General features: G+C 35.1%; 1 protein-coding gene across 1 annotated transcript; it reads right to left on the bottom strand.

Annotated features, from left to right (window-relative positions):
• Window positions 1-420: 420 nt before the first annotated feature.
• Window positions 421-22,401, bottom strand: LOC148954122 (uncharacterized). The gene is made up of 7 exons (XM_089086925.1): window positions 22,304-22,401; window positions 19,801-19,882; window positions 13,122-13,295; window positions 6,173-6,447; window positions 4,288-4,414; window positions 3,020-3,199; window positions 421-1,154 (listed from the first exon to the last, which is right to left on the bottom strand). The coding sequence occupies exons 1-7, from the start codon at window positions 22,391-22,393 to the stop codon at window positions 958-960; spliced, it is 1,125 nt and encodes a 374-aa protein (XP_088943051.1). The 5' UTR covers window positions 22,394-22,401; the 3' UTR covers window positions 421-957.
• Window positions 22,402-23,239: the final 838 nt, after the last annotated feature.

The following is a 23,239-nucleotide window of genomic DNA, read 5'->3' as shown; positions in this document are numbered from 1 at the left end:
TTTTTCTGAAGTTTAGGCCAATAAAATTTGCTGTCTAGTTGTGAGAATTGCCCCTCTCCCTCCTAAAAAGATGCCTATTGATTTTCTAACTTCAAGAAAGTTTAGAATTTTAATATGAAATGGGTAGATTATACCCTAGCCATGATCAAGACAGAGGCCCCGTATCTGCATTAATAGACTGTAAGTAAAGGCATGTATATGACATAGTTGGACAGAAATGTAAACTTTAATGCTCAAGAAGGTGTAACCTTAAGAACTTTCTTTTTTTTTAAGTTGAAATGCTATATTCGGCTCAGTGAATATCCAACAGTGTAGAACATCATTCCACTTTTAGCAGGGACCTCTGATGTTTGGGGGTGCATACGCTATAACAAATATGGTCCTGCTTAAATGTTAACGTAAAATACAGGAATATTAAGCATAACATTGACTTTATTTATAAAAGAACAGTGCAATACAAAATATGAACAGTTTAGAACACAAACAATATTTTGTATGAAGTTGACTGTAATTGATTGCATTCTTGTCATTACATTGAATGGATTTCTTATAAGTGTCAGCTTCCATGGGTACCCTGGTCAGTGGTGGCAATTAAGGAGGGGAGGGGGGGATTGTCCCCCAGATTTTGAAGAATACATGTTTTAGTATTTTCATAAAAGCAAATTTTGCAAAATGTGCTTTTTGGAATCTTCATAAAAAATCGAAAAAATTTCTTGCCTCCCTCACATTTTGTGAAATGGCGTCTCTGACCCTGAGGAATTTCCTGAATTTGTCTTGGTGAGTCCTTGAAAAATATTAGTAGGCTGAGATTAGTATAACAGTCCACCTTCCAAAGAAAAAACTGTCAACAATTATGTACACAATCTCTTGAAATACTTAGTTCCACTTGGTGCGTCCTTGGGAATATATATGGCACAATTGCTATGAAGAAGCATTGATACAAAATGAAAGATGGTTTTATCTTTCCTGTCCCTTATTAGTCACGAGACCTTCTCCAGCACCAGTCAAGTCCCTTGACCTTTTAAGAATAGCCCTCATGTTTGACTTCTTCCTCCTCTGCAGAACTATTATTACTACTATAATGACCAAAAGTATTAGAAGTAAAACACCCAAAATAATTGCAGCTACATCGCCTGATCCAAGTTGGACATCAACTGAAATATAAATAATTCGATTTAGCTTTACTGGTTTAACAACTATTAAATGTCAGCATAGGTGTACATGCATTAAAAATCCAAGTATTTTGGGGAGAATTGTTAAGTTTTTCAAATGGAGGGGGTCTTCGTTTAGGATAAACGTTTATAGACACCACATTTCAAATCCAATTTATTTGGTGAAAATAGTTTGGTTTTATCACTTGTTTAGGATATAGGTGCAACTATTATAGCATAGATGAATAGACATATAAAAAATTAAAGTATTCTGAGATATTGTTCGGTTTTCAAAGGGAGGGGATTTGATGTTTAGGAAAATATGTTCTTAGAGCCATATAATCCAATTTCATAGGGGAGAGGGGCTGGTAGATTTTAACACTTGCTTCTTGTAAGTGATTTATTAATGCATATAATAGAACTGTCCTGAGTCAGTCTAGCTTCTAGTTATGCTACTTTTGTTGGTATGATTATGATACCTTGTTTGTTTCTTAAAATTGTCTTCAGTTCTCGACATGAGTTTGGATAAGAGGGTTTTTGGGCGTTTGGGAAACCCTTCGCGTCTCTCCCAAGAAAGAACAACTTATAATTCTTACTATTCATTCAGTATAAATTAATTAATTTTTCTGTTTTATTTATATATATATATATATATATATATATATATATATATATATATATATATATATATATATATATATATATATATATATATATATATATATATATATATATATATATATATATATAATAAATATATATAATTTATACTATATGAATAGTATATATATATATATTCTATATATATATATATATATAAAATTGTGTATTTATTTATCTTCTCTCGAAAACGGCTCATATTTTTTTGGGTTACATCATATTTTATTATTCAGTAGTCACTAAAAAAAGCAAATAAATACAAATCCATGATCTTTCTTGTGGCAAAAAATGCATAATTCCACATTTTTGTGTAAAGGACCTTGAAACTTCTACAGTATGGTTCTTTGATACACTGAATCTGATGGGGTGATTTTTATTAATTCCTTGACCTTTAGGGGGTTTTCCCCCTTTTTTCGAAAATCAGGTAAATATTCACAGGCTCGTAACTTTTAATGGGTAATATTAAACTTGATGAATTTTATATATTTCGAATTAGTATAATAAGCTGATTATTTTGATGTATCTATTGATATCAAAGTTCCGTTTTTAAAGTTTTGGTAACTATTGAGCCAAGTTGCTCCTTTCTTACAGTTTGTTACCATGAACTGTATGACAAATTGGAATAATTTCACTATAGACTTAGGAGAGGGTGGGCGGGGAGGAATATAATTTACTGACAATAATCGATTGTGGAAAAGGCAGTTTTAATCATTTGTGCATTCAAATGTAAATTGAATGGCTCCCAAAAATAACCATCAATTAGTTGTTTATAAATGTAAATTAAATAAGTAATTCTGAATTAATTATAATTAATGCATCAACTAATTATTATGCATCAACTAATCGATTTTGATTTAAAGGACTTTAAACTTAACAGTGATTAAAATCTTTTATTATGCGAACATTGTTTGAACAACAATTCATTAAAAACTGTTACATTGTGCTTTCATTATACATACAATTGAGATTTGCAAGACGTAAGATCTATCTCCAAGATTCGAAAAAAAGAGGCTATTTGATGCTTTAGTGCCAGAGCAGTAGGCTAATCTCTTTTCTCTCAGGGTGAGCAGCGTTGGGGGAAAATGACTTGAAACGGGTCTTACGCCTTACGCCATCTTCTCATTGTATGCTAAATCCAAATGGACTAATTGAATCATTCGTATTTTGAAAGGTTTTTTTCATCTTTGAAGATAAAAATAATTACATACATGGTTCGAATCGATCTACGATTACAAAGTTGCTGTTGCCGTTAATATCTTCTGCTCTAACTTCCACTCTTGAAATGCAACATGATGGTCGGAAGACCCGTATGTTACTTGAATTGCTACCAATAATAAATTCTTCTCTGCCAAATGGAATGATTGGACTTGTTACTAGTGATCGTATTCCTGAAATAAGTTAATAACTATAGTTGTGCAATGGCCATGCAAGCTCTCACTCTCTATCTTCTTTTCTCTCCCTCCCTCCCTTCCCTCTCTCTTGCTCTCTCCCTCCTCTCTTTCTCTCTCTTGTTTATTGGCAGTGTATCGTAATAGTTATGTATCTTCCCTCTCTTTATATGCCATTGACTTTTGGGGGGGGGATTAGTGCCTTGGATTGGTTCTCTGATTAAACCCTGTCTTATATTTATGGCAGATGTTTGTTTTGATATTTGTAGCTATTTTCCTTTTAATATCCCATTTATTAGTAAAGGCCTATCTTCGACTTAGTTTATGTTGCTTTAGATGTAAAACATAAATTCGTCAGTTTTGCTTATGAGATTCGTTTTGAAATAAAACTGTATTCTACAACTTCATATTTTTTTTTTTGATAATCCAATTACCAGTATAGTAATCCATACAGGATAGACACACATACATTCAATTTTATGTATTCTTAGATAATAGTACATACTTTAGATAATAACAACAAAATTTTATGTAAATAATTTTGATGTAATTTCAATATTTGATTTCTTAATATTTACATATTTAATATTTTCGCACATAATCAGTGTCTTTCTTATGTTTTGTGGATAGATTCTTTTTTATATGAAAGAATTCTCCTTCCATTTCTTGTCCTGTAATCAAAGCCCCCAATGTGATTATTTTGGAAATTAGGAGGGGGTAAGGGAAAAACACATATTTCATTCTTTTCGAAAAATAGCTCAATGGACACTTGCCATTAGTCAAGTTTGGTTATGTACACTATAAAACAGCCCAGTAGTGTAAATATCATATCAATATCATTTATGAAATTTTAAATGCTGAACACAAACACTTTATGTACACCAAACTTAAAAAAGAAATAATAAAAATAAAACGTCTTTTTAATATAGTATGAGTGTCATTCTTGCTACCAAGTTTTGTGTCATTCTGTGTCATCCCTTTTGAAGCTAATAGTTGGTAAGCCATAAAAAATTGTCTCCTCGTATTAACTTCAGACCATAATTAAAAGCTGATCAATAGATTTCATCTATTATGAAGAGGATACTTACCAATTTCGTCGTCTCGGACTTCTACTGCAAAAGGCCAGTTATCAGATGCACAGTTGCCTGCTTCTGGGACTGCGTTGCATGTTCCCACTGTAAGTACGCGAATAGTTGGAGCAGCCCTGTCATCTGGCTGAAATAAAAAATTCTTTGAAAAGAGTACCATTTCTTTACGGAAGCTGTAGACTTTGATGTGACAAAATATTTTTTATTTTATTTTTATATTATATCTATTATTATATATTTTTGTAGTTATTAATTAGAGAGAATTCTAAAACTACTTATATTCATTTAGGTTTTAATAGATAATTTTTTTTGGAATTAGGAGAAAGGCCAGAACAAATTTGGAAATTGGGAGAAAGTTTTGATTTCCAAACTTTGCAGTTTTTTGCTGATGAGTTCTTTAGACCAGTCCTGGTAAAAGGGCCACTTCCCAAGTCCCAAGCCCTTTTGTTGGTACACTCAGAGCTATTTTCCTGCTCAATTCAATCCGTTTTAATCAATACTCATTCTATCCACACACAAGTTTAGTGCCTTTTGTCTTTGGAAAGATTTCTTTCTGCAGGAGGGGGTGGGCTTATGAAAATAGTGTTGGTTAATAAAATGTAAAGTTCAGAAATGATTATGCAAATCTGCTCTAAAATCTTGCAATAATTTCTGAACCTGGGCATAATTTCTGGCATAAAGAACCTGGCAATAATTACTGCTGGGTGACCTTTGGGAATTTTCGGAATTCTTGGAGTTCTGTCAACCGGCTAGAATTGAAGCCGATGTTGTCAAACCATTCTGTTCATTTCAAATTTAGTTTCAGATGTTTGGTCTGGTGTATTTAACTGTTTGGAACTGTTTTTTTATAGCATTAAAGAGGGTACCTCTAAAAAGTGATTGTATACCATGGGCTAGAAAAATGTTCTGCCTTACCTTCGACAAAGCTAAGTAAAATTCATGGCAATAACTCGTTGAATATGTTCAAGACTCACCAGATCACTCGTCATGCAGATTGTGGCAATAATTTTGGGAGATTATGCAGATTGTGGATTGTGCATCATGTAGATTGTGGCATCATGAAAAACCTGGCTATAATTACTGCTGGGTGACCTTTGGGAATTTTTGGAATTCATGGAGTTCTGTCAACCGGCTAGAATTGAAGCCGATGTTGTCAAACCATTCTGTTCATTTCAAATTTAGTTTCAGATGTTGGGTCTGGTGTATTCAACTGTTTGGAACTGAAGTCAACTTGTTTTTTTATAGCATTAAAGAGGGTACCTCTAAAAAGTGATTGTATACCATGGGCTAGAAAAATGTTCTGCCTTACCTTCAACAAAGCTAAGTACAATTAATGGCAATAACTCGTTGAATATATTCAAGACTCACCATATCACTCATCATGCAGATTGGGCTCAACTTGCCAATGAGATTATTTAGTACCCTGGGTTTTTTTTATCATGGTTAAACCTTTCATAAAGATGGTAGTTTGTTGCAAAACCCGATATGGACGACTCGGAAAATTTTATTTGTCGGAGGAACGGATAAACAGACTTGTCCTTGCAAAACTGACTAAATTCCAACTAAAATTTCTGAACTAACTAAATTTTCAGGTAATCCAACTAAAGCTTTTTCAAACTAACTAGATTTAGTTGGATCCAAGAATTATTGGGTGCCCTGGTTTTGAAACCGTCTTTCTGGAATTTCAAGGCTTAGATGGCTTGACAACTATGCCTTTAATCGATGGGTAAGAAGTAAAACAAAAGTTTTTTTTTCGTGAACTCAACCGAAGTTGCTGCAATGCCACGTTGTCATAGTGACGTAAATCTAGCTAAACTTTGATGTAGGTTTTGCAGTGTTATTGATTAAATTTATCATTGAAAAAAAGCAACAAAATAGGTCTCACCTTCTCCCTCGTTTGAATCATGATTGACTGACTAGTATAATCATTGGTATAGCGCTTTCCTGCAATAAAACTTATGACCAACGTTTGTCCAGGATATACTGATACTGGGAGAGTAAGACGGAGTCTTATTGGAATTTCTCTATCTTTCTCGATGGCTGCCTCCACTGTTTCTACTTGGATCAGCACTTGGGGCTGAGTTACACTTACTGCACGAAATTGGAACACGCTATACGCTCCATTATTTCTTACATTTAATATGACCTCACCAGTTGACCCTGTAAAAATGTTACGAGTTAGCTCTGGTTGTTATTTTGTCAATTCATTTCAGATGAATATTTGAAGCCGATCAAATAGTGGCTACGGGGATTCTCATGTCACTTTTACTGTCGTCATTGTATTTGAGCGATTGATACTAATTTAGTTTGTAATTATAATGATCAAAATGAAAAGTTGAAGTTTATTTATAGAATTACATTATTATAAAATGTTTAAGGATATACCCCTGGCTCCTCGAATATGCAAGGGACAACGACACTTCTTAGTGTTAGAGCTCAGAATTATTTTGCTGGCTTGGGGAATTAATATTAAGGGCTGGTTATAATAACTAAATCCTCGTTTTTCAAGGTGGTTAATTTTCTTATCTAGTGTCTATGTTTACAATTTTAAATATTTGCTAAGACATTGCTGTCTTTTCTGTGACCAAACTAGTTCATTTCTTTAGATTAAAGGTTATTTTAGGCATTATATTTATTTGACTTATTTGGGTTTGAGAGCTTCACTTAATAAAACTTGATATTTTCATGCTGAATTTATGGGAGTACTTGTTATAGAGTCTTTGCCCGTCCAATCTCACTCAATTTGTTTTTTCATGGTTGGTGGACCAATTTTTTTTTTGAGTATCCATGTTTTACAATTATGAAATATTTGTCTAGACAGTGCTGTCTATTCTGTGACAGGCAGCTGATTTGTTTGCGCTTGTACTCTCTTAAAACGCTACCCAACATCAATATAGGACTTTTAGTTTTATCAATCATTGAAACTTTTAATGTCAGAATAGACATTAAAAGTCATAAAGACGTTGACCGTTTATGTGTATTTAATATGATTTTGTTATTTTCATTAATTTCATTGTAGAAGATGCCCAAAAAATCTTGCTTATATCCGCCGTGTGTAAAGTAGATTTTCTGAAAAGGGCGTGAACGTGTTGAAATACAAACACGTGTTTAACGCGAAATACGTGTTCAATAGGTTTCATGATCAGTTCAGACACATTCAAAAATGATCTAAGCATCTTTAAGTCAGGTTTGCCTCATCAGCTAGCTTATATCTCTTCTACGTCTTATCGGTACTTTCTTCAGTAATACCATTTTAGATGCCATTCTAATGATGCCACTCCATCGTTGTTGCCACATTTCTCAATAGTGTCAACACAACACCATTTTTTGCATCTTCCTACGGGTTGAGAGACTGTTTCACCTGACAGTCTCGACTTAACATCTCTAACAAAGTCATTGTATAGGATTTGGTATAGGTGTTCAGTTGCTGTTGCGTGACTGAAATTCTTGTGAGATCTATCATAAAAGATGGGGGTAAGGGGCGTATGAAACATACTGTCAGGTTGTTTTAAAATTTTTGCTAGAGGTACTAAAAGACTTTTCATCACGATCGCGGTCAATCTCAGTTGCCTTTTATGAAGTAAACACACCTCAGCAGATGAATTAAATGGATAATAATCCATAAAAAGAATCTGCTTGTGTTATCCCTTTTCCCCTTGAAAACGTAAGATTTTCCTTTTTATTTGCCTATTTTTATATTTAAAAAAGGAGGGGGGGGGCAGTAAAAGGATATAACCTCATTTAAGATAAAACTCCTCTTAACTAACGTATTGCTTCTTACCAAGTCCGAGACTTTCTATTGAATATAAAGATTTGACATATCGATGGTTCATCTATTATTGCCTGGACACGTTATTGGTCTGGTTTTATGAGTAACTAAGTGACTGATTATGCTCTTTTTCTGTCTGGTTGATATTTTCTGTGGAAGCGGCTCAAGTCCCTCTGGAATGATGTGACCACCTATCTGTGCCCCAAAAAAAACCTTCACTATTTGCTTTTCTATGATTGTTGCCTATCATCAGGCAGATAGAAGTGCTTTAAAGGAAGACCCAAGTTTGGTTTGAGTATTGGCCTTGATCTTGATATCACGGCATGGCTACGGACCTGCATTCATGAAGAAAGCTGACTTGCTGGAATATTTCCTGACTTGTCATTATTTAGTCTATTTGGTGATGATTGGACATGGTCATGGTCTATTTTTGGTCTATTTGGTCATGATTATCTCATTTGTTCTCGTTAAGTCGGCTGTTATAAAATTAACGCTCCTTGATTTTACTTAAATTACTGTGGGAGTTATATGAGACAGCTTTAGGAGAAATCTTGGACTGTTTTTGCGCCTAGATCTATGTTATTGGTATTTCTGGGGTGTAAGAAATGAGTTATTGTAAAATTGAAATATAAATTATATTTCTTTATTTTTTATTAAAAAATGGGTCACAAAAACACTACTGTTAAATCTCCATATATTAATTACAAAACAAATATAAACATTCCCACATTACATTCACAATTAGTCCCGACGCGAATAAGCATTTTTGAGACAACCCACAAAAAAACACAAAAAACAACCATTATTACACTTTCTTGGAGAAAAAAAAATCTCCCCTCTCCCACTCCACTAAACAATTATTGAATCATTCTAAAATTGATATGTTCACAGGGACTCAAATGAATCCAGAACTCATACTTTACAACTCATCCCAACCCCCGACACTCACCCAACCACTAAACATATGAAACAAATTATCTTTTAACAACACACAAGTATAAACCCACTCCAAAATCAATCAATCAATCTGTCTCTAGAATATTGGTTAAAACTCGTGTTGGGCGATATTTGATATTGATATCCATATATCACACTAAATATCGAAACGTATATATCGATATCGAAAACGATATTATGTTGACTTTTTCTGTTATCTACCGCTGAACTTCCAGGAGGTGACAAAAGCCAGATGGCTTTTTAAATTATTTGAACCTCGGTTATGACAGAAAAACAGCTGAACAGCTGAACTTTGACGTGGAATACCTTTCATCCCTAAAGGCTCTGATGAAATCATGGAGACGTGCACAATGGGCAGCTTGCCCAGGAGTGCCTCAAACAAACAACAACAACGTCCAGGAGAAAAGATCCAACATAGAAAATTGTTTCGCAAATGACCGAGAAGAAGAATAACGCATTCAATCTTTTGACTCATACATGCTGATACACAGTATGCGCAGCTGTATCCATAAGTTGACATAGGCTGTTCTCAAACTACGTTCAGTGAGGGTGGACTCTCAACTGTTGCTGAGAACCTCCGAAAGGCTTGGCTAAATAAACATCTTCTAGGCTTATAGGCCTTGTTCAGATTCTTCACGATTGCGACATACCTCAGTTCGCGTTTCAAGAAATTATGTAAGCTGACGATCTTCTCTAAGTTGAGAGTAAAATAGCAAAAGACATGGATTTGACCTTACTGGGATCTATATTAACAGATGAAAGTGCTGCGACAGTCCCTGTGATTCAGCCAGTACGTAATCAAGCCAGTTTGTGGGGGGGGGGGGTCACGTGACGAAGTTTCAGTAGTCAATTCGAGGCAAGCTTGGTCATCAACTGCATCTGTCACGGCTCTCCAGATTTTATTTCCAAGAAAAACTGATCCACTCAAGTCGTGCAAGTCTTGTAATATGGGTCTAAAAAATACTTAGATGAAGTTGTCATAAAATTAATGTCCATGTCTGCAACAAAGGTCCTTTCTGGGAGTGGATTCCAAGTCTGATCAGTTAATCAAAAAGTTTGTGGTAACAAACTATAAGTAAGAAGCAACTCGGCCCAATAGCAACCAAAACACAGAATTTCGATAAAAATATATAGCCTAGATCAAATGAATTGACTTTTTATGCCGGCTCCAGTTGTATAAACTTCATCAAGTTTCATGTACCCATCAAAAACTACAAGCCTGAGAAAATTTATATGGTTTTCGAGAAAGGGCGGGTACGCCCCCAAAAAGTCAAAGACTACGACTACTACTTTTGTAATTCTTGCTAGAAGAAAGATCTCGGATGCGTGTTTATTTGTTCTTTTTTAGATGCCTGGGTAATCATATTGAACCAATGGTCATTTAAGATCTAGAGAGAGCTTGCTCGAACGGAAATTACGCTTCTAGTTCCCCATTTTGTGACCAAAACGATTGGAGGGCAACTACATTACCACCCCCTCCCCCCTCCTTCCCCAGTTATCTGATCAAAATTTTGAGATAACTGTTTTGATCAGCATAGTTGAAAGGTCAAGTAATCATGTCTCTGGGGATGAAACGACCCTGCATGTCCCATGGAAAGGGTTGTAAGTTATGGGATTTGTCTTGTGTTTACATATAGTATTTGTTACTGCGAAGTGAACAGATATTTTTTGGGGAGGGTGAATTTTCTGTTGAGGGACTTTTTTGCAGGGGAGTTTTCCAAGGGGATAATTTCCTGTGGAGACTGAAGTTTCCGGGGATGAATTTTCAAAGGGAAACTATACACGGGAGAATTTACCAGGATTTTTGTATGTTTTTGTTTATTTAGCTTATTTTCTCTTTGCCAATTCAATTTTTCATGTAGAGATATTCCGGGGAAATTGTCCAGAGTAAATTTTCGAACAAATTGAAATTGTCTGGAGGATTTTTCCGTGGGGGGGGGGGGAGGGGTTAACGGGATAGATTTTCCATGTGAGAATTTTTCTCGGGGGAAACTTTCCATTGAGACATAGGGAGAAAAGAATTACCTGGAAAAAATTTCACCAGGGCGAGGGGGATTTCCGGCGTGATTTGAAAAACGATTAGAAATTGAAAGAAAAACAAATGTTGTTTTTTTTCAGTTGAAACCAGGCTAAAAAGAATTTTACAGACGGAATTGTCCTCAAAAAGTTTTCTGGGAGGAATTTTCAACAGGAATGGAATTGTCTGAAACAAGAGGATCTTACACGGGAGGAACTTTTCAAGGAGGAATTTCTTGGGAGGGACTTTCCATGGATAGAGAAGTCAGATTTTCCGGCATTATTTGGAAAACAATTATAAATTAAATAAAAAATCAAATTTTTTCAACTAAAAGTAACGAACAACATTAAAAATTAAAACGAACAGAAATTATCACGTTTATTAGGGGGGATCCCCCTCCTCAAACCTCACTCTTTACGCTAATTTTAACTTTTCGCACCAATTATTTAAGAACAACTCCTGAAACACAAGAGTCGTTCAATTAATGTAAGGAGATTTTTAAAATACAAACAGAAACTTAGGTGTGATAAGCGAGGTTTGAGGAGAGGTTATCCCCATCATATACGGAATAATTTCTGTTCTTTTAAGTTTTAATGTTATTCCATACTTTCAGTTGAAAAAAGAAAATTTTCTTTATTTAATCACTGAAAGGTACGACCAATTCTCAGGGGAAAATATTGACATGTTGTTGACTTTGAATAGCCAGAAGCTTATTTTTCTTTATGCTGAGCGCGAGTAATTCTAAATCAGGGCTTTTGTGATATTCATTCATGTAATTGAAGTTTTTGTATTTATTCAAAATTTGGAAAAAATGTGCAAAATACTCTTTATTTATAATTTTTGTTATTGAATTTTTGCAAAACCTGAAGTTAAACTGAGCAAAAAACTGATCAGAAATTTCGAATATCGAAAGTAAAAATATCGATATATCGTTTAATCAAATTATCACCCAACACTAGTTAAAACAAATAGATCGCAAAGAAGCACGGAATTTCTCAACGATCTTCTTACTATTTATTTCGGCTGAAAGTTTGTTCCAGACTTTAGTCCCTATATCCCTAATGTGAAAGTTAGATCCAACCAATTCAACATTTCTAATTTCATACATTCTAAATAGTTTTATACAGCCCTTATCCTGAGTTAATCTTTAATATTACGGTCTGAGATTTGTCTTAAATGTAGTCTTAAATTTGTCATTTTTATACTTGCTGTTATTGACTCTCAAAGCAGAAAACACACTACGTGGAGTGCATTTAGTAGGAAAAACATGACGGGATTTCAAATATATAAGGTTTGACAAAATTGCTAGCTTTCTTAAAATTATAATCTAAATAAGTTACCTTCATATACTTCAAAGTTTTCGTCTTTAGAAGTTGATCTCTGAAACTTCAACATGGGTGGGGTAGTGATTCAAAACTACTGGCGTAACCTTAGTGTGCCTCCAGGGTTATTAACTGCTTGCACTAGGTGGCTCAAAACTATGAGTCATCCTAGTCAAGTAGATATCACGCTTGACTTGCGATTCTATGTCCTTCGGAAGCTGGGTTTGAACTTGGTTTTGTCAATCCTTTGGCTTGGTTGGGGGGGGGGGGGTCAGTGGTGAGGTTCTGCAAGCTCAGCCGCCGTGAGTGTGGGGAATGTTGGTTAAACAAAATCGCAAGAAACATCTGGAGTTCAGATGCCTCGTGAGGCGAAAAAAAACCGTCTGTTCCTGCTTTAAGTATATTTAATTACAAATATAATAACTACTGCAACAGACGGTATATCAATATTCAGGATAAATGTAATATTAGAAATGTCAAACAAAAGGCCCCACAGATAATACCTGCTGCTGCTAGCAGCGTACAGTTGAAAAGGCATAGACTGGTTTAGGATGGCAAGATTAGATTGCATTGATGTTTTTCTCTTTTGTTTTGTGAGATACCAGCTTGAGTTTCTACTCTGAATATTTTATTTTTTGTCAATATTTAATTGAAGCCCTATTAAATGGCATTGTTGTTTTTCTCTTTTGTTTTGCGAGATACCAGCTTGAATTTCTACTCTGAATATTTTCTTTTTTATTTATATTTAATTGAAGCTCAAGCACATTACCTGGTGAAATGAAGAGTTGACTAGCTGGAGACGCGTTTATTGTAAGCTGAACAGATGATGTGTCACCAGGACCAGTTCCCCCACCAGGACCAGTTGGAGGGGGAACGTAAGGGGGAGGTGCCACGTAAACATTGACATTCTCTCTAAGGTCTTCTAAATTGTCAGGAGACAGAGCTGGAAAGTAAAGATCGTTTCTAAAAAAAGTTAGAAACAGACTAATTGACTATTTCTTTTATTCATATTTTTTCTTTAAGCTTCTTGTGGATTTAGAATGAAAACATGTCCGGGAACAGGTTCTGAGAAATATATAATGGAACATTTTCATCATTTGACATGAAGAACACAATGGGCTAACTAAAAGTTTTTCGAAAAACATCGAAATAAAAGGATAAGGGGATTTTCCAGAGTATGACAAACTTTTTAAAATGGAAGCTCAACATCGTCTCCTTGAAAAACAATCAGCTGAAAATAAAGAGCTACATTAAATCTCAAAGCGAAGGAGTGCTATTCTGTTTACGAACTGTGGCGGCAGCTTCCTATATATACAAAATAATTTCTGTTCGTTTTAAATTGCAAAGTCGTTCTTTGCTTTACTTTGAATATTTTAATTATATTAATTTTGATTATAACTTGTAATCCCCCTCCACCTTAATTAATACTGCTGAGTAAGAATCGTATTCTTTTAAAAAAAATTGCTTTTTCGTCACTTACTTGATCATCTGGCACTCTTACTTGAAATCAGAGGTTTTAGTTGTACGGGTGGCTAACCTATGCAACATAACAAAGAGTATGGGTAACTGCTCAGTTACCCATACTCTTTGCAACTTAACATATTTAGCCAAATTTTGTTTCGTGATATGCAGTAATGCTTATATGCAAAAACTCGGTGACAGCCCTCTAAAAGTTTCTGAGACAGCTCCTGCAGCCCAGACTTTGCTAGACCTATAGGAAGAGTTGCCAACCCCTTTCCATCAGCGTTTGCAGATGTAGGTGGTGTGGGGGGGGGAGGGGCTGCCCACATTGTATAATTATCAACAATTAGATTTTATTTTATAATCTCTGTGCGAAAAAAATGGGTAAACCAGAATATAAGAATGGTAGGTATATAAGGGTAATGTCCAACCGCATGAACGGTTAGCGAACACAGCAAAACAGAATTAACTTGAGTCAAATGCTGCTTCTTAAGATCAATAATGGTTAATGACCTTACACTTAGCCTCAGAAAAGGTGGTGTTAATTCTCAAAAGGTTCCTGAAATAGCTCCTAGAGCCCTTACTACGCCATAACTCTCCAGGCAGGGTTGTCAACCCCTGTCCCTGTTGTTTTTGCAGAAGGTCATTGTAAACGAGTGATTTGACTCCTGTCCAGCTGTGTTTACAGATGAAGGGTTGGTTAGCCTATACAACCGAATTATCAAAAGTTCGGCGCTCCTTTATAAGATCATTGTGAAGGGGTGGTTTGTCCAGTGTGTATGGATGGTAGAAGTAGGGTAATTTCACGCTGTATGATAATTTCCAGCAGGGTGAATAAGCTGTACAACACAGCAGAATTGATCTGAGTATTGCTTAATGAGATCAGTAATGATCTATGACCTGATTAATTTAAAAAAACTTCATCCACAAATTAAATTTTTCAAAGAAAAGTAAAGAACTCCATTAAACAAAAAATGAGCAAAAATAAAATCAAATAATCTACCAAGCGTGAAACTATAAAAGATCAGCGTCGATAAATAGATGAAACCCACATCAGGCAAAAATTACAATAAATAACCGAGTCAAACTCAAAACGAGCAAAAATTAACATAAGTTGGGCTCAAAACCCCTACGCCTTCCCAAGACCAGAACATAATTTGCACTTTACTGAAAAAATATAAATGTTTTTACTTTTATAACTTAAATTTAGTTTCATACCTCTTCTAGTTGACCTGAAATGGAAAACTTGATACCATCCGCAAAAAAATCTGTTTACTTTCTTTGATAGCTTAGATACATTTACGCTATTTTGATTTGGTTAAATTTTAACAGCAGAAGCAGCCCCGAAGGTTTGAATATAATACCGTAAGTCGTTCTTGGGAAACTGCTGAGACGCCTTATTCGGAATCAGCATTAACACACTGCGTTTTGATGTAATCTTATGGCAACATTTAGTTTTAAAACATAATGGGCAAATGGCAGCGTGGGTGTGGGAGGATGGGATTGGAAGGGGGAATAATTGCCCTCCAATCACTTTCGACTATTAAAAAGGGCATCAGCTCTTTCTATTTTCAATCGAATGAGCCCTTTTCGAAGTTCCCACGACAACTCCTTCGATACAAAGTGCCCTGGTCTAAACAACAACAACAACAAAAAATAATACATTATACCGATCTTTACATCGATAAATACATCGATCTTTACTATAAAAATGTCAAGCCTTACAATCACTTTCGACTATTAAAAAGGGCACTAGGCCTTTCGATTTCCAATCGAATGAGCACTTTCGGACGCTTTCTAAAAACACCTTATATGCCCCCAGGGCATAAATTACAACCCTTACCCTAAGGTTTTTTTGGGTGGTTGTCATCCACTAAGACCGAATTTCCAAAACTTTCAACTACGTTAAACAAAATGGCTATCTCAAAATTTTTGATTGAACGTGTTTGGGGAAATGGTGGGCGTGAGAGGGGCGGTAGTCGCTCGCCAATCACTTTCAACTATTAAAAATGGCCCTAGCCCTTTCAATTTTCAATCAAATGAGCCCTTTTGAAGTTTCTACGACAAAACTTTCAATAAAAATCTTATATGCCCCCAGGGCATAACTTACAACCCTTGCCCTGAGTGCTGGGGGTGTCATTCTCAATGACCTAATTTCGAGAACTTTCTACAACATTGAACAAAATGGCTATCTGAAAATTTTGATTGGATGTGTTTGGAGGAATGGTGGGCGTGGGAGGGGGGTTAGTTACCCTCCAATCACTTTCGTCTATTACAAAGGGCACTAGCCCTCTCAATTTCCAATTTAATGAGCCCCTTTTGAAGTTTTATGACAACTCTATCTATAAAATACCTTATATGCCCCCAGGGCAGAACTTACCACCTTTGCCCTTGGGGCTCTGGGGGGTTTGTTATCCTTAAATACGTAATTTCCAGAACTTTCAACTACGTGGAACAAAATGGCTATCTCTAAACTTTGATTGAATGTTTTTGGGGAAATGATTGGTGTAAGAGGTGGGTTAATTACTCTCCACTCACTTTAAACTATTAAAAAAGGCAATTTCAATTTCCAATCAAATGAGCCCTTTTTGAAATTTCTATAACAACTTTCTGTATAAACTTGATATGCCCCTAGGGCATAACTTACAACCCTTACACTGAGGGCTCTGAGGGGGCTATCATCCTAAAAGACCTAATTTCCCGGACGTTCAACTACGTTGAACAAAAATGGATATCTCAAAATTTTGATTGGATTTGTTTTGGGAAATGGTGGGCATGAGAGGGGCGTCAGTCGCTATCCAATCACTTTCAACTATTAAAAAAGGCGCTAGACCTTTCAATTTCCATTTGAATGAGCCTTTTTGAAGTATCTACGACAACGCTTTCAATAAAAACTTTTTATGCCCCCAGGGCATAACTTACAACCCTTGCCCTGAGGGCTGTGGGGGAGGGGTTGTCATCCTTAAACACCTAATTTCCAAAACTTTCAACTACGTTGAATAAAATGGCTATCTAAAAATTTTGATTGGATGTGTTTGGGGCGTGAGAGGGGGATAAGGTGCCCTCAAATTACTTTCGACTATTAAAAATGGAACTAGCCCTTTGAATTTCAAATCGAATCAGCCCTTTTCCAAGTTTTTATGACAAAGATTTCAACAAAAACCTTATATGCCCCCAGGGCATAACTTATAATCCTTGCCCTGAAGACTGGGGGGGGTGTCATCCTTAAAGACCTAATTTCCAAAACTTTCAACTATGTTGAATAAAATGGTTATCTAAAAATTTTGATTGGATGTGTTTGGGGCGTGAGAGGGGGGTAAGTTGCCCTCAAATCACTTTCGACTATTAAAAAGGGAACTATCCCCTTGAATTTCAAATCGAATGAGCACTTTTTCAAGTTTCTACGACAAAGATTTCAATAAAAACCTTATATGCCCCCAGGGCATAACTTACAACCCACGCCCCGAGGGTTTTGCGGGAGTGTCCTCCTCAAAAACATATTTTCTATCTGGAAATCATCTACGCTGAACAAAATGGCTATCTCAAAATTTTGATTGGATGTGTTTGGGGGAATGATGATCGTGGTTGGGGAGGGGGCTAGTTGCCCTCCAATCACTTTCGACTATTAAAAAGGACACTAGTCATTTGAATTTCCAATCGAATGAGCCTTTTTTGAAGTTTCTACGACAACGCTTTCTATAAAAACCTCATATGCCCCCAGGGCATAAATTACAACCCCTGCCCTGAGAGTTTCGGGGGAGTTTCCTCCTCAAATATATATTTTCTAGCTGGAAATCAACTACGCTGAACAAAATGGCTATCTCAAAATTTTGATTGAATGTGTTTGGGGGAATGATGGGCAAGGGGGGGGGGGTGGTATTTGCCCTCCAGTCACTTTCGACTATTAAAAAAGGCAGTAGCCCTTTGAATTTCTAATCGAATGAACATATTCTAAAGTTTCTAATACAACACCTTCTATTAAAACCTTACATGCCCCCAGGGCATAACTTAAAACCCTTGCCCTGAAGGCTGTGGGGGAGTGTCCTCCTCAAAAACATAATTTCTATCTGGAAATCAACTACGCTGAACAAAATGGCTATCTCAAAATGTTTATCGGATGTGTTTGGAGAAACGGTGGGCGTGAAAGGGGTGTTAATTGCCTTCCAATCATTTTCGACTATTAAAAAGGGCACAAGCCACACCAATTTCCAATTGAATGAGCCCTTTTCGAAGTTTCTACGACAACTTCGATGCGAAGTGCCCTGCTCTAAAGGAAAAAAATAACAAATAATACTTTGTGCCAACATCGTTTTTATATACACCCAGGGCATAACTCAAAACCCTTGCCCCGAAGGCTGTGGGGGAGTGTCCTTCTCAAAAATATAATTACTATCGGAAAACCAACAATACTGAACAAAATAGCTATCTAAAACTTTTATGTTGTTGTGTTTTGGGGAATGATGGGCGTGGGGGGGGGGGGCTAGTTACCTACTTATCACTTTCGACTATTAAAGAGGGTACTAGCCACTCCAATTTCCAATCAAGTAATCCCTTTTCAAGGTTTCTACGACATCTCCTTCGATACGAAGTGCCCGAGTATGGAGGAAAAAAAACATTGTGCCCACATCGTTCTTTACTTAGGCAGCACGATTGCTGCCAATGATACGTAACATCAGAAAAGGCCGTGATAGCTCAAAAGGTTGCTGACCCAGTATCTTACGGGACCCACTGCAATGGAACTCTGCGGGCAGCTATGAAACGAATTTTTTGCTGACACAACGAAATGAGTGCCTTGATATATTTTTAATATTTTGAACAGAGATGTATTAACATTTTGGCATGACCTTATATCTCCTACTGTTTTTTTTGTAACCTGCAGCATGTATTAGAAAGTCAATGAAACTTATTCATTAATTAAAATTCTTTATTAATCTCACTTTCAATCCATTGAAATTGACCTGATGTGCACAATTAAAATTATTTTCCCCTCTAATATATTTAATATTTTTTGTTTATATAATATATTTAATATTTTATATATAGTTAATATATTTTATAATATACTTTTCCCTCTAAGATATTTTAGGAAACTAAAATATTTGTTTCCAATTACTCTGAACTAAAGAAAGTAATCAGAGGATTTCCGTCCCTTAGGATTTTTCTGTCGTTATTTTTTTTTTGTATCGATGGAATTTTGGGTATTTTGAAAAAAAGGTCTGTATAAATAGCTAAGGACAGACCTGCTAGAAAATTATAAATTTGCATTTTAGAATTTAACAGAAAAAGCGGTATACCACAAATTTCTTAAAAATCTAGTTTTTTAAAGTTAATTTAAAAAAAAATTGTTTGAACTATGAAAAGTAGCCATAACATTTTTGAAGATCTTTGAAGCTTAAAAATGTGTAGGATAGTCATTCAAAAATGCAAGTGCCACGGATAGCATAGCGCCACAGAAAGTATAGCGCCACAGGCTATCTAGGAGTATTGAATGATTTTAAATGCTTTTAACAAAAGATATAATGACCGAATTTTTTCTGGTGACTGAGATATAATTTAAATAAGTGCAGACATCTTTTGATTTGGTTAGATAAATTAAGAAATAATCTAAAGACGTGGAATTAAATCAGTTAATGAAATGATAAAATATTTTGGTAAATTTAAATTAATTGTGGCCCATTAAAAGAGGCTTTTCTTTTTTGTTTCAGTGTTTCGTCTGTCTTGTTGTAGTTACCTTCAAATACTTTTTTTTCAAGCAACTGGCGACGGCTTGGTGGAGGTCCTTGCCGAAATATCTTCTTTGGTTTTTTATCTGGCTGAAAATCACTCTTGTTTCATGGTTTATTAATTATTTTAATTTTTTATTCAAATGTCATGTTTTTTAAAGCAACTTGAATTTTACTCTTCTTATAAGCTTCATAACTCAAAGCTTACCACTACCCGCTCTCTACTGAATACGGTATGTCCATCGACAACAATAATAACCTTACCGTTAAACTCGTTCTTTGAAATAGCTTCTGTCCCTGTAGGAGGGGCTACCCTTCGCATTCTTCTAGAATAATGCCGGTTTCCCTGTAAAATAATTTATATTAAAGACACATCTGAATATACCGTACCCGAAATGGGTTCAAAATTGGCAATACCATTCAGACTTTGTTTCAAAATGTTTTTAGTATTTCTGTAGATTTACAACTAAAAGCACACAAATATTAATTAAAAAAGATTGAGAATTGTATATGTATAGCCTACTCATACATGGAAAAAAGTATTTCAATTTCAATTAGTCTATAAGGTATGAAACCCTTATACATAAGAATTTTTTGGCTATTTTTATTTCGGTTGTGTTCTCATGCTCAAAGGGCTGGCTATCTAGTCCGGTCCGAGGATCAAACAGTTCAAAACAGTTCAAACGAAATGTAAGTAAGGAGCGACTCGACCCAATAAAAAAAGAATTTTGATAACAATTAATAAATCGAAAGAATTAAATTTTTATGTTGATTCCAAATATATGAAATTCATTTAGTTTAATGTTCCGTTAATAGCTACGAGTCTGATAAATTATGCCAGATTTTTCAAGAAAGGAGAAAACCCCAAAAAGTAAAGCAATCTCAGTCAAAATCACATCCTTCAGATTCAGGGTATCAGAGAACCCTGCTATAGAGGTTTCAAGCTCCTATCTGTAAAAATGTGGAATTTTGTAATTTTTTTTTTTTGCTAGAAGAAAGATCACGGATACATGTTTATTTGTTTTTTGTTTTTTTGTTGTTTTTTTCCTTGGGGGCGATCTTGTTGGACCAGTGGTCTTAGGAAATTGGGAGAGGGCTCATTCAAACGGAAATTAAAAGTTCTAGTACTCTTTTTTAAGTGATCAAAAAGATTGGAGAGCAACTAGCCCCCTCTCCCTCCAAAGCTCCTTTTACCCCCAAATATATCCGGCCAGGATTTTGAGATAGCCGATTGGTTCCGAATACTTGAAATTTCCAGCAACTACGCCTCTGACCATCCATATGACATGATGACGTGACCATCCATAGCCTATGGAGAAAGGGCTGCATGTTATTTCCTGGGGAAATTTTAAGTTGAAAATAGGAGATTTCCCGTCACGATTTGAAGAAAGATCGAAAATTAATTAAAAAAAAGTTTTATACTGAAAGCAAGGATCAAAATTAAAACTTTAAACGAACAGAAATTATTCTGTATATGAGGGGGATTGTTCCCTCCTCAATACCGCGCTCTTTAATCTAAAGTTTGAGTTTTTGTCCGAAGTCTTTAAGAAGGACTGCTGAAACACAAGGGCTGTTTAATTGGAATACGAATCTTTTTTTAAAGTGCTATAAAAACTTTATCGTGAAGAGCGACTTATTGAGGAGCGGCAAACCCCTTGTATACGGAACAGTTTCTGTTTGTTTTAAGTTTTATTTTATTCCTTACTTTCAGTTGAACGTTACAGCAATAAGTGAAGCAAATTTAGTCAAGAATAAAATACGGTCCGTAGTACCTTAAATTTTAAAACTGAGTTTATAAAGGAACCGTTTTTTTTTTTTTTTTTTTTTTTTTTACTGTTAGATTGCTATCCCATCTGGGTTCTTCATGGCCAGTGTATGGAGAAGACTAGAAAAATATTCAGTTAGATTCTATTATTCATAGTGAATTTTATCATTTGTACCCTCGCCCTTTACTCGTTTAAATACCAGTTTAGGTTACTAAACATATTTAATTCCATTAATTCGCAAATCAGATACTATATAGATAGGTTTTGTCGGTTACTTGTTTTTATCTTTGATTCAAGCTCGTACGAAGCAGGGCTCTAAGGCCTGCCCGCTGCAACGTTTTAATATTGGTACGATTATCTTTTAATACATACAATACTAAACGTAATTCTCCCAGTTTTGGTGTTATTTTGAACTTGCCCTTCTCATCCACACAATTAGTACGGACGTACCTGCCTTGAATAGCTCTTTCATAGCACTCTATTTCCAAATGTCTTCCCTTAAATCCACATCATTTGAAAATGGAAGGGGGTTGTAAGGGTAACCGCGAGGACTCCAAATCAACCAATATGCTAAAAAAATTAAGTTTTTTTTTAGAGAAATTAGGCTATAAAAAAGGGATGAGGTCTTGAATCTACTCCAAAGAAATTTAAAATGAATGTCTACTGGGAATCCAATTAGGGAATTGAACCCCTAGACATTAAAATAGTCTTTTTTTGGTAATTTTATTAGACAGTGCCAGTTTTGAGATTTTTATTGAAATAAATCGAAAACAAAAAATCGGCTCCCTTAGGTTTTGAAAAATACACTGCCCCCCCCCCAAATTTTCTTGAATTGTTGCTCCTGAATATCTTTTCCTAAATTTCAAACTTTGATTGAACATTTTCCAGGCCCTTCTTTGGTGTAGGGTATCTTCTTTCCCTCAAGTTGAAAGGAGGAACAAAATTAAATTTCTATTTGGGCATACTCATTCAAAGATTTGACAATTGGTTTCTATGCTTACATATGGTGGTTCCACATCAGTAGCTCGTACCCAATCAATGAAGATGACCAAAACCAACAAACAAATATTCAAACAAATTTTGTTTTTCATTGTGTATTCCGTCGTTCGCACACTATTTTAGATTACAAAAAATAATTTAATTTTATTAATTTATATCGTAGATATGATATAGATAAAATTTTTGTCGGCACTTTATGACTTCCTTTTGCGTGGACTATTAGTAATTTCTAACATTGGTCAGTACTTAGGAATTTCCGCTTGGACTATGCTCTTTCTATTTAGGCTAAAATCATCGTAATTTTATCCAATCGTATTCTTCGCATTAATCACATATGGAGAAAATATGAATGGCAGTCGTGATTTAAGAGATTTTGAGCTGGATTTTTCTACTGATAGATCTTGAATGAAAATGGTGAAAAATTTGGTTTAGATTTACTTATATTTTATATTAATTAAATAAAGAAAACAAGTTTTTTTTAAACTGAAAGTAGGGAGCGACATTAAAACTTAAAACGAGCAGAAATTATTTCATATATGAAATGGGATTTCCCCTCCTCAACACCTCGCTCTTTACGCTGAAGTTTTTTATTGTCTTAAAAAATAGAGTTGTAAGAAAGAGTCAAACTTTAGCGTAAAGAGCGAAGCGTTGAGGAGGGGACAGCCCCTTTCATATACGGAATAATTTCTGTTCGTTTTAAATTTTAATGTCGCTCCTTACTTTCAATTAAAAAAACATATTTTTTTTTATTTAATTTCTGAACGTTTTTGAATTAATGTAGGTTTTGATTTTGGCTCACCGTACATAAATAATTAAAACGACATTTGCATGTTAATTTTACTTTATTTTTGGTTAAATGGCTTACTAGAGAGTTGTTTAATTTTATTTACGAATGTTTTTATTAGTAATAAATATACGTAATGAATTAACTTACGTAA

Source organism: Artemia sp. Qi Xiang Cuo, chromosome 3 (assembly GCF_049724085.1).
Source record: "Artemia sp. Qi Xiang Cuo chromosome 3, ASM4972408v1, whole genome shotgun sequence".
In the NCBI taxonomy this organism is placed as follows: domain Eukaryota; kingdom Metazoa; phylum Arthropoda; class Branchiopoda; order Anostraca; family Artemiidae; genus Artemia; species Artemia sp. Qi Xiang Cuo.
The sequence above is the reverse complement of the archived record's forward strand: the minus strand, read 5'-3'. Positions and strand labels throughout refer to the sequence as shown.